The sequence below is a fragment of the Salarias fasciatus genome, chromosome 22, assembly GCF_902148845.1.
Source record: "Salarias fasciatus chromosome 22, fSalaFa1.1, whole genome shotgun sequence".
In the NCBI taxonomy this organism is placed as follows: Eukaryota; Metazoa; Chordata; class Actinopteri; order Blenniiformes; family Blenniidae; genus Salarias; species Salarias fasciatus.
This window is the reverse complement of record NC_043765.1, coordinates 16,113,804-16,125,558: the sequence shown is the minus strand read 5'-3', so window position 1 is coordinate 16,125,558 and position 11,755 is coordinate 16,113,804. Positions and strand designations below refer to the sequence as shown.

General features: G+C 42.2%; 2 protein-coding genes across 2 annotated transcripts; one reads left to right on the top strand and one right to left on the bottom strand.

Moving 5' to 3' along the window:
• The first annotated feature begins 527 nt into the window (after nt 1–527).
• tomm7 (translocase of outer mitochondrial membrane 7 homolog (yeast)) lies at nt 528–3,582 on the top strand. Its single transcript, XM_030119893.1, has 3 exons — nt 528–690; nt 2,104–2,152; nt 3,258–3,582. Exons 1-3 carry the CDS (start codon nt 588–590, stop codon nt 3,271–3,273), a joined length of 168 nt encoding a protein of 55 aa, XP_029975753.1. The 5' UTR covers nt 528–587; the 3' UTR covers nt 3,274–3,582.
• Nucleotides 3,583–4,332: 750 nt separating this feature from the next.
• Nucleotides 4,333–7,196, bottom strand: LOC115409804 (interleukin-6-like). Its single transcript, XM_030121080.1, has 5 exons — nt 7,181–7,196; nt 5,178–5,359; nt 4,992–5,084; nt 4,761–4,904; nt 4,333–4,551 (listed from the first exon to the last, which is right to left on the bottom strand). Exons 1-5 carry the CDS (start codon nt 7,194–7,196, stop codon nt 4,333–4,335), a joined length of 654 nt encoding a protein of 217 aa, XP_029976940.1.
• Nucleotides 7,197–11,755: the final 4,559 nt, after the last annotated feature.

The following is an 11,755-nucleotide window of genomic DNA, read 5'->3' as shown; positions in this document are numbered from 1 at the left end:
CGTTATCTGTTAAATACTTCAGTCTGCCACACCTATTCTAGATCGTCTAAATATTTCCCAAAAATAGAAATTACATAAAAGTGAAAAGGCAAATATTGTGCAGGAACAAAGTGGGCGTAAAGTAGTTGTTAAACTTTTACAGTAACAATACGGTAATATAAAACTGCATTGAACTTAATCGATTCAGTATTACACATGTCCCAGCTGTAGCATTTTCCCAAGAGAATTTATTATTTCTCTTCAGTATTTCTGTCTGAACAAGAGGGTCATGTTGTCCTTCAGTGTGTTCCCAAAGAAATTATTTATTAAATGTTTTTTTTCCAATAAATATATGTAAAATGTTGAATGCTTTTTATAGAAAATATATAATAACTTAGTGTATATCTGAGTGGTTTTTTTTTTTTAGTTTCCTGTGTTATCAGTGAATACGGTTACAGGACAGAAGTCTCCCCCCCACCCCTTCCATCTGCAATGACTCACCTGGCCACGCGGGGGCGCTCCGCTGCGTTCTACTGTTCTATGACGTCACTTCCGCCTCCGCCGTCCTTGGAAGCCGCAGAGACGCCGCCGCCGCTCGACAGAAACTCATGGCCAAGATGAGCAAAGAGACCAAACAGCGGCTGCAGCAGCTGTTCCAGTGCGGGCAGTTTGTCATCCGGTGGGGCTTCATCCCCACCGTGCTCTACCTCGGTCAGTATCCCGACAGGAGCGAGGGGAGGGCCCGCGTGCAGGGGCAGGCATGCTCCGTTAGCATTAGCTCAGCTGGTTAGCTTCCAAACCACGAGTTATCCCGTAATGCTGTTTTAGTGACGGTTAATGAAGCTGTGTGTTTATCCAACCAGCACGAGATGAAAAGGTGTGTTTCCTCCTAAGTAACTGATTTAGGGTCACACACACACACACAGAGTGTTTACCTGCAGGCGGGCTGTGGCTCCTGACAGTAAAACACTCTGATCTCTGCTGTTCCCAACATATCAGCTTCACTTGACACAACACAGCACCACATCGATCCAAAAAGCATCATGGGATTTAATCACGAACCACCAAGAACTAGAATTCATAGAGGTGAATTTGAACAACATATAATCTTTAGTGATTTCCTGTGAGGCTGTTTCAGAGTTATCCTTGCACAGAAGCATACTCAGCTTTTATATTTGATTAAATTCAGTGATTCAAAACAACTTCATATCAGAAAATGACCTTGTCTTGTGATTTGATTGGCTCAGTGACAGGGACAAACATGCATGCACAATGAAACAGTTATAATAACGTTTTATTGATGATTTCCATGTATGTGCTTTTAATGACGTTAACTCACTGAAGTCAGGCGACAGTGACATGCACGCTGCTCTTCTCCACGCGTGCCTGCCTCCAGGTGTTTCCTCATCTGGAACCCTGTGACCCCTGGCTGTGGGTTGAAGTGCAGAAGCACAGATGAGGAAGTTGAGTTGTAACTTTTGGATGTGGAGTTACCCTCTGTGTGTGAATCTCTCTGACTTCAGCAGAATGGAAACACCGACGCCGTGGTCAGACTTTCACAAAACTATTTCTAGCCCCCATCCTGGCATTTTTAGATAATTTCAGTTTGTGTCCAACTTTAGCCATGATTTCTCTTGTATTGAAACCATTTTCACTGGAGCTGGAGCTGGTCTCTGAAAGACATCTCTGAACCAGTGAAATAGAAAACGCATACGGCTGAAAGTTTCCCATATATTGTTGCTGTGGATGAAGGGAGTGGCACCGCCGGGCTGTTGTAATCTTCTGCGAATGTCTCTTTTCCCTAGAAAGAGTTTGAACTTTCACTCTGTCAGTGACCAGAGAACTCATGTAGAAATACAGAGGAAACAGTCGTGCTGCTGACTGTCAGTGAGCCCTGATGCAATGACTTATGGGAGTTCTGCTGACTCGGCGAACATCTTGGTCTGATAGGGATCCGTCCAACCGACGCGTCATTGTTGATGCACATATTCTACGTCCAAAATGTTTTGAAAAAGAAGTGTCTTTACGAAATATGTTTCCTCTGCATGCATGAATTCTGTCTGATGCCTTTGAGCAAAGTAACGGGCGTCATTTTTAACTCCCCCGTGTGACTTTACTCTGCAGGTTTCAAACGAGGAGCGGATCCAGGAATGCCTGAACCGACAGTCCTGAGGTGAGCTCAGTCACAGAACAACATCCACCTTCCCGCTCTGTGTGATCATCTACAAAGTGCAAGTGGGATGCATCAAAAATTGTTAATCTTAAAAAGGTTTTTCTGGGTAAATAAAGACGAGCGTTAATAGTAAAATTGTAACAGTGTGTATTTTAATGTGGCGGCTGTAGGAGCAGAGTCCAGTGCTTCTGCTGCTCTGTCCTGTCTGCCATCTGCCCCTGGTGCTCCGGAAGTGCTGAGGCCGCGCTCACCGGCTTCCTGCTTTCTTTGGAAATGTTTAGAAATGATGGGTGATCAGTGACGGATAAGCAACACGCGCTAAACCCAGTCAGCAGTGACGGCATGGGAACGTTGGTTCCTTCCAGCTTCCAGTGAGAAGACGTCAGCACGCCGGATTTCAGCAGGATGAAACGGCGTAGGAGACGGACGGATTGAAAATTATCACGCGGTTCCTACAAAACTTGCACCCGGTCGGTCCTCTGGTAGTCATTTCATTGGCCTCAGTCAGGTTGAAACTACATTAATACAGACAGAAACGCAGCAATTCCCCGCAGACAGAGAAAACTCCCTTGTGTAACCAGAAGGAAGCCTCAAGTGAAACCAGACTGGGGCCGGGGACGTCTGCCTGGAGGGGGGCCGAGCGCCGGCCTGCAGGCTCATTAACCACACATCAGCTTTTCATGGTGATGAGTGGAAAATGTTGGTATGTAAAGTCTCTCCACATTCAGCTCATCTGTGCAGACCTCAGCACGGCGGGAAACCCTGACAGCGACCAAAATAGTTTTAGATTAGTTCGTCTGGTTTTGAAATAAATGTCATGAAACTCATTTTTTTGTAACTTTTGAATATTTGGAGTGTTTTTAACCGCATTAAGTCACAAACTGTTTAAATCTGTGACGGTTCAAACCGGAAGTAAACAGTTGACACACATATCAGGGAGAAATACCGGTGTGATGTATTGACGCGTCGAGGTTTGTTTCAGGCTTTCGTTTAAATGTTCCAACACTTTCAGGTTCCCTCAGATCCTCAGAGAATCCAGAACCGCGATCCGAAACGCTGCTTTTTGCACGGATTGTATTAAAAAAGCAACTTTCCTTTCCTCCAGTCTACTGTGGGGCTGAAGGACGTCTCTCCGCTCGTCGTCGTCTCGTGACCAAGTCATCAGAAGGAGCCCGCCTTCGACTGTTCTTCTGCTGGACGACGAGTGAAAAGCAGCGATCTGATCCCCTCTGCTGGAACCTGACTGCTGAAGATCCGGGCGTCTTATGGAGGGTTCAACAGGCCCTGGAAGTGTGTGATATGGACTGGTTAATGGAGAGCTGAGGTTTTTTTTTTTTTTAAATGTTTGACGGTGATGTTGGGTGAACATTCTGTTTCATGTTTATTTCATTGTAAGTTAAAATATATGAAAATAAATCCTGATAAACGACGTCCGTCTGCTGCTGGTCGACGTATCTTCGGTCCCGACGCGCTCCAGCTGATCCGGGTCGTTTGGGGAGGAAAGCTGTTATCTCAGGAACTCTCGACGAGATGCGAAACCACTTGTTTAGTCTTTAACATTTTCCACAATATCAACAGTCCCAACGTGCACATCATTTAATTTTTGACCTTGAAGTTTGCTCCAGAGGTGAATCCGTGCGTGAGCGCTGCTGCATGTGAAAGAGATCGCTTCGTTTGGAAATTTCACAAATTGTTAGAAATGATTTAGAAACAGTGATTTAAGGAAGTTATGATGACTTTTTCTTTCACATTTTCAAACCTCAGCGCACACACAAGCTGAAAAACTGCAGGAGTGTGTGTGTGTGTGTGTGTGTGTGTGTGGTGGTGTGATAAGAAAGAAACTCGCCTCTCATTGATGCAAAAGATTCAGTTTTATTTCTCAACTTTCTGCGACGACACATCGAAGGATCTGAAATAAATAGTAAACTGAAGTGGCGCACAGTCACTGCCATATAAAACCTCTCACTGCATAAATATTTCATTGTTCACACACATCGTAGATTATTCAACATCAAAATTTAAGTGCAAATTCTTTCGACGGCGATCAGGAGAATTATTCCCTAATAAATAACACTTCTCTTTAATTATAAATAGTATAAATAAACTAACAGTTCTTCAAGGAGTCACGTTAGCACCAGTCAGTTTCCCCGAGGTATTCCGTGGCGTCGGGCTCGCTGCGGTCAGCTGTTGGCGGCGTGGAAAGTGACGGCCTTCCTGCCGGCCCAGGCCCGCTCCCTCTTGAAGATGGCCCTGGTGCCGTCGGCCAGGAAGACCTTGAGGTGGTGCAGAATGCTGTGCGCCGTCATCTTCCGGTGGTAGCGGTCCGGCGTGTCGAACTCCCGCAGCAGCTGCTCCTCCTGGCCGGAGGTCAGAGCCGAGACCTGATCCCCGCGTCGCATCTGGGGGTCAGAGGTCGTGTCAACGTACAGTGTGGAGTCACGATGGAAAAATACAGTATAATATACAGAATGGTGGATCGGATTGAACTCATATTCATCCAAATAAGTAGAATTTAAGTGGAGAACAATTTTCATGGTTCTTTCCACCGCTGGTTATAACACGACGTGACGTTTCTGGATCCAGCCGTTCGCTGGTCCTCCAGACTGACCTTCTCCTTGATGCCCTGGATCAGGACGCTGCTGTACAGCCTGGCGGCGGACAGGATCAGGTTGTTGGGGTACTCCCGCTCCACATGCCGGAGGAGAACCGTGTAGACCTGCAGGCCTTTGGCTAACCTGTGGTAGCAGGCCTCCTGGACACACACACACACAGTGTTCAGATTGACCCATACTTTCATTTTAAATATATATTTTTCCCAGAGTAACAGGAGGCTTCATACCCTGCTGAAATTGAACTCTGGGCACTTGATGGGGAAAGAAGAGGTCTTGTAGCTTTCCAGGATGGTCACGCTCTTGTGGAACTCGTCTTCGAACTGATGGAGGATGAATCATCAACACAAAGATCGAGGTTAAGGATCCGCCGACAAAACTCTTGCAACTTGCTGAACGGTGAACCGACGCCGCACCTGTTTCTTGTGCTGCTTGGCGATGCCGGCCAGAGCTTTCCAGGTGCTCAGCAGGTCAGAGGTCGCCTCCCCCTCCTCCTCGCCCGAGGAGTCCCCCGCCGGGGCGGTGGTGGGGGCGCCCGGGGTCGGGGCGCCGGACGCGCACAGGAGCAGAGCCGCCAGCATCAGCGCGGAGAGCGGGTCTGAACCGGAGAGCAGGGAGGAAAGAGTCGTCAATGAATCAGTGAAAAGAGGAAGGCAGACAGGAAGCCGGCTGCAAATCACTTACTAAATGTGGAGGGCATGGCGCACTGCTGGAAAACACTGGCTGCTCTGGTCGGAGGCCTGCGGAGGGCTGGCGGCGCCGGGAGGAGCTGCCGGCCTTCAGTTTGGCCTGCATCTTATATTCACACCAGACTGGAGGGGTTTCCCGCTCCCTCCCTGCTACAGGCACAAGATAAAACATTTGCGTAAAAGCATCCGGTCAGGCTGCGGTTTGTGTTGCATGTGGAGATGGCCTTCATCATCATCATCATCATCATTAATAATAATAATGTTGTTATGGTAGTAGTAGTGTGAAGAATAAGGAGAAAAATGTGTTAAATCATTAACAAACACACACAGCGTAGAAAGAGACAGTTACTTTATTAATCCCAAACTGGGAAATTCTGGTCTTGCAACATCAGTAAAAAAACAAAGAAAATACATATAATTTAATCAGAAAGTATATGTAATGAAGACTACATACACAAGATAAACAGATTAAAGATATAGGATGTGTGCTGAATAGGATAAACAATTAAAAATGCTTGGGCAATAAATAAGGGTTCTATTCAGAAAAAAGAACCGATGCAGCAGACAGTGGTGAGTTTCCTCTGTCAGCGTTGGCAAATCTTCAAGGAAAAAAAAACTTCTGGTATTTTTAACCCCAACATTTAAATGGGAAATCCACTTTGAAACCCCCCCCCCAAAAAAAAACCCACTAAACATGTTGAGGCAATTTCACCGTTCTTCCACATTTTATTCTTGTCTTTATACTTGATTTTTTTTTTTTTCCCTTTTGGTGACTCTAATATTTATATGAAAAAAAGAAGAAGAAACAGTGTTTCCCTTTCTTTTTAAGGTTTTAAAAGGTTTGCTATAAAAAGTGCTCAAAATTAAAAATTAAACAAATTTCTTTTTGAAAAATATTAAATAATTAAATCATGTCGCAATGCCACGGATTAGACCTTTAAAAAAAAATCACGCTGTTATTTCAAAGCATTGAAAGTAAAAATACACTTTAGTTTTGACAGACAAATTCTTTTTCTTTTACTCCTTCTGTATTTCAGCACACAGTTGTAGAGCTGTGCTGAAGCTGCGCTCGGTTATTATTGATCTTGAGTCACAGTAAGCCCAGATAATTATCAGAACGCGTACATGAAGGATCTCCAATATGTATTCTTATGTTTATCTTACACACACCCACACACACATACACACAGCCCCATACACACCCTAACTGTACAGAAGAAAACTACTCAAGCCTGAGAATGAATCAGCACCATATTTCCCTGTAACGATGGTTATTGACGGATGGAATGTTGCATGTTCTTCCTGGGACTGCTCGAGTTTTATCCCACAATCCAAACACCGAGGTTCCTACCGCCTGCAGTCTGAACTTTCACAGCAGAGAAAGTAATCTGCTTTCTGTGGAAATTAGTGATTTTCCTTTGTCTTTCTTCACTGTTACACTGTGTTTCGTGTTCCTGGTTTGCATCTTAGTCACTGTACTCTTCTGTTTTCCACGGGCGAGTACGCTTCGTGAAATTTTGATGAAACCGGTTTGCTGAATCACACGAGTTTCAAATGGTGCTCGCCCATATTCAGTGGAAATAAATGAGGTTTCACTTTGAATCAGGAAAAAAAAGAAGAGTTCACTCTGCTGCTGAAGGTGACAAAGTCCTTTGGTTTGCATAAAGTTCTCTATGAGATCCATGAGTTTGACCTTATTAAACACATAATGGGTTGAAATTTTCTACTGCATGAAATACTGATCATCTTAAAAAGTAAGTGCTGGTTTCAAGGTTAGACAAGGATATCCATAAAGGAACTTAAGATTTTGAATTAAGGGTTTCATAAATTAACTTTAACAGTTTATGTAAAAAAAAAAAAAAATATATATATATATATATATATATATATATATATATATATATATATTTATATATGTAAAGTAAAACATCTTTATTTTGAGATTGAGTGTCTCTAATATCATTTAAGCCATAAATAAAAGTTTCACTTCTTTGAATCTAGAAGTGAAAATAAACCAAGTTGGTTGAAGATGGTGATGGGCTTGATGGGCTAAAATTCTCATTTACATAAATTTTTTTAGTTGTAGGTTTTAACAGCTGAGCCTTCTTTCATTTTTTTCTCAATGGGTAAATGTGCTGCAGACTTTGCAGACGTGAGAGACTGTTTTGATTCTCATCTGCGTCTCTAATACAGCAGCTAATCTTTTATCGTTTTCATCTCTTCAACATGATGAATAAAGTTGTGTTGAATATGGCGCTCACATATTGACCCCAGCTGAACAGTCAGTCAGTCACCTGCATTAATTAATTCATTCATTCATTCCAGTTGCGTTTCTTCTCTGAAAGCTGCCGGATGTCGTGTTTCCTTCAACATTCAGAGGAAAGCAAATGTTCCGAATCCACTTTCACTTCACTTTCTCCTTCACTTTTTCTGTTTTCATCAGGTCCCTGTCACATTCACGTTTTCTGCCATGAAATTCCTCATTGAGCTGGAACCTGTGGCTGCAGACGGTTCATTCCAAACACTGAAACGTGCAGCTCTGTTTCAGCTATTTCTGCCGTCTATCTTTAAAGAGAAATTCCCCGTCTTGTGGGACAACTCAAGGGACTTCCTCAGCCGAGCAGAGGACTCCTGCGTCGTGCTGCGACCTGGATTGGAGTTTATGTTGAGGCATGTATTCTAGTGAGGATGTTGTAACATCGGGGGGAGTTTGAGTTTCTTCAGCGGACAGTTTGAGACTCCAGAATAGCTCAGAGGTGGGAGGACAGTGTTTTTAGGATGTTCCAGTAGAAGAGTTTACTTTTAGCTTCTTATGTTTTAGAGTCTTTAGAATATTATAAAACAGGTTGACTGGGTATGACGCAGTGCTGATGAACAAAGCCCTAAAGCAGACACAGTTCATCTTCAGAAATAGCAGGGTAAACTAATTTAAACTCAAAATGTGCTGAATTAACTGTTTAATGATTATGGTCAGATATGATTGTTTGAGTTTTTTAATTTCCCTGAGTCGGTCCTTGTTGAAAACAAAACACTAAGCTTGTTTTTTTTTTGTTTTTTTTTTTTTTGTTTTGTTTTGTTTTGTTTTTTTTAATGTGCAGGAATATATACTCTATTCAATCATCTTTTCATTCAGCTTAGGGTCACAGGGCTGCTGGAAGAAATGAAACTTATAAAAAAAAACAAAAAAAACCCACCATACCTCAATAAACCAAGGACACGCTTGTGGAAAGCATAAAACTCAGACACTCACACACATTCACCAATTTAAAGCAATCAGTTCAACCTCGAACACTTTCTTGGACTCAACAATCAAGCGCCTGAGACCCTTTATATCTACTTGCAAAAGAAACATGGTATTTTGCCACTGAATCTCAGTTCCTCTGTGCAGCCCTCCTGTCCGTCTGCAGCATTGTAAGAATAAATAAAGGTTTTGCATTAAAGCCACGTAGCATCTTCTCATTATGCTTCTGTTACAGGAAAAACTAGAATTTGGCACTCAGAGAGCGCAGACCTCCGCCACAGCTCAAATCAGTGGCCAACAACAATAAGAACACCATATATAATAAAAAAAATATTTTATTTCACCCCAATTCAAACAATCTATGGGAGAAAGCTGTTTGTTGCATGTTCATATCTCAGTGTGTTTCCTCACAGTGACTGACTCTCCGGAATCCCCCGATTTTTGTCTGTTCTGGATCCTGGTATCCGGAATACTTCCGTGATCTGGATCAGCAGCTGATATCGCTTAGAGTCATTGAAGAACTTACACTGTAATTTTTTTGCTAAGCCCCCTTGTCATTTATTGTTGAGTTATGCCCAACTATGTCAAAGACTCCCCTATCTCTCAATGATAAAGAATCCTTTAAAAAAATCCTGGATCCAGACAGTGATCCGGATCATCACCAAAATTTAATGGGTTCTAAGTTAGGCCAAGACCCCCCTTTCCACAAAGTTTCATTGCAATCCATCCATTACTTTTTCCGTAATGTTCCGTAATGATAAAAGGACAGACTTAACAATTAATGTTTCTTTGAAAGTGAACTTTGATAATCCACAGTAGAGCCAACATTTTAGAGTTGTTTTGTAGCTCATGACTTATAGTCCTTTTCCCTTTATTCTTGAATAACTTGACACATGAGAATCTGTTCTCTTCTCCCTTTGTTTTCTTATTCAATTAGAATTATTTTGCAATTTTTCACATAGATGAATTTCATGTAAATACACTTGTATGAATTCTACAGTGGTGTAGTGTTTACACTCCTGCCTCACAGTAAATATATCTTCAAATTGTGTCATTTGGAAGTATTTTAGCATAAATCCCCCTGTGCATGTTCACTGGATAGTCCGATTTCCTTTGTGATCATAGTATTGATAGCTCATCTCAAAATCTAACATTCCAGTGTCCCTGAGACCAGAAGAAAAACAGCTTCCCCTGATTTGCCAGTTGAATAAAATGAATTCACATTGATACAAACAAGCAAATGTAGTAAAATAAATAACATAATGTACAGTAACAATATTTTATTCACACTGAAAGTAGATGCAGCTGTAAACCAGCACTCTAAATCATGGACATTAACTTAATACATACAAAGTTTGATTTGAATTTTCTGGAAAAAACACAAGTAATAGTCAAATAGTAAGGATATCTTTTTTTTTAACTCATGACATCAATTAAGAAAATATGGTGTTTGCACCACGCTGTCTGAAATTCCACTGTTACCACAAAGAAATCTTTTTCACCGATTTGCAACACCGACGGGCTAAATATAACCGCTGAGATGAAGAGGACATCCTCTCTGAAATGTGTCTGAGTCATGAGGATTACCCCACAGTACAGTATTGTTTTTACTGTATGGCTTTACACAAAATGAACACACACTTCAGATAAAAAAGACTTGTTTGATGTCAACTTTTAAACCCCCGGGAAACCTGTTTATTTTCATTTTAACTGCCTCTTCACATAGGGAATCATAATTATCAATGCACAGGTTGGATAATAAGCAAAGTTCATCCTCTTATAGTTTGTATATCAGTAATTTTCATTGTGTGAAATGAAATTCATCTTCTGTCTTAAAAAAACAGTCTGAGTCCTGATGGAGACTTCAATGCACGCCACTTAAAAAAATTTCCCCAAATAATAAGTTTGTGTTTTTGTTTTCATATTTTGTTCTGTTCAGACACATTTCAGCTGGGAGACTCACTGTGGTCTCAGCTCTCTGCTCAGTGTCTGGTCTTAAAACCCCTCACTTCTGAGAGAGAGAGAGAGCCTTCTTGCACCAGAGCAGCCAAGGCTGGGAGAGTCCAGCCTGCAGTTCATAAAGACTGCCGCTAGATGGCACTGACGTGGTAGTTCTGACTGAAAACCTCAGCCCAGTCCTGACACGTCCAAAGACAGTGACCCCCCCCCCCCCCCCACACACACACACACACACACACACACACACACACCAGTCAAATAATATAACAATCATCAATCAGAAATTCCCAGAGGCTGCGTATATTTATTGTGTGGACTGAGTTTATATTGAAGTAATTCTGCGTTGGAAGAAAACACAGGATGTTGGATGTTAAGATTTACGTTACACATAAAACGGATGATTTCACTTACATTTCCTTCTGTTTTTAATCCACAGCTCACTCACACAGTTTACTCATCAAATCAACATAAACGCAGGAAGCACGCGTCTTTGGCAAATATCAATATAGAAAGAAAGTTTGTAAACATTTCAGCTCAGTGTCACACTGAGAAAGTATGGAGACTTAAGTGGTTACTTCAGAACCTGCTGCATCTATTGAGTTTTTCATGCAACATCCGTCCCAAGTGAGAGAAAGTTGTGAATTAATGCGTTGTTAATGTCAGAGGTCAATGAGAGAAAGGTCAGAGAACAAAAGAAGGACCCAGTGTTATCGCCCTCAATGCATTTCAGCCCCACTTTAATAAAATTACAAAACAGCAATAAGTGGTTGGCAGATGGAATTATGCACCGTTGTTGACACTTTGCACACAGTCCAAACCTTCTTTTCAAACTTGTGCAGAATCTCACTGAGGGAGGTCCACGTAAATTTCAGGTGTAGCAACCAAAGGCTGCTACACATGCACTCACACGTGTACGTGCGCACGCCATCTCTCCTGTGCTTGCTTCCCATCTAATTAGCAGGAAGGAGTTGTCCTCGCTCCACCTTGGTTGCACCTTCTTCACTCAGAGCTGCACATTCATCTCCACATGAATCCCCGAGCAGCTGCTCACGTCTTTGTTCTTCTTTTCTCTGTTTGTTCTAAAAGCACCGAACAACTTCTGAAG

Coding starts and splice junctions, on each gene's coding strand:
- LOC115409804 (XM_030121080.1), bottom strand. Junction 5,085..5,177: donor CCAAGCAGCACAAGAAACAG/GTGCGGCGTCGG, acceptor ATCCTCCATCAG/TTCGAAGACGAGTTCCACAA. Junction 4,552..4,760: donor TCCAGGGCATCAAGGAGAAG/GTCAGTCTGGAG, acceptor TCTGACCCCCAG/ATGCGACGCGGGGATCAGGT.
- tomm7 (XM_030119893.1), top strand. CDS start 588: ATGGCCAAGATGAGCAAAGAGACCAAACAGCGGCTGCAGCAGCTGTTC. Junction 691..2,103: donor CCCCACCGTGCTCTACCTCG/GTCAGTATCCCG, acceptor TTTACTCTGCAG/GTTTCAAACGAGGAGCGGAT.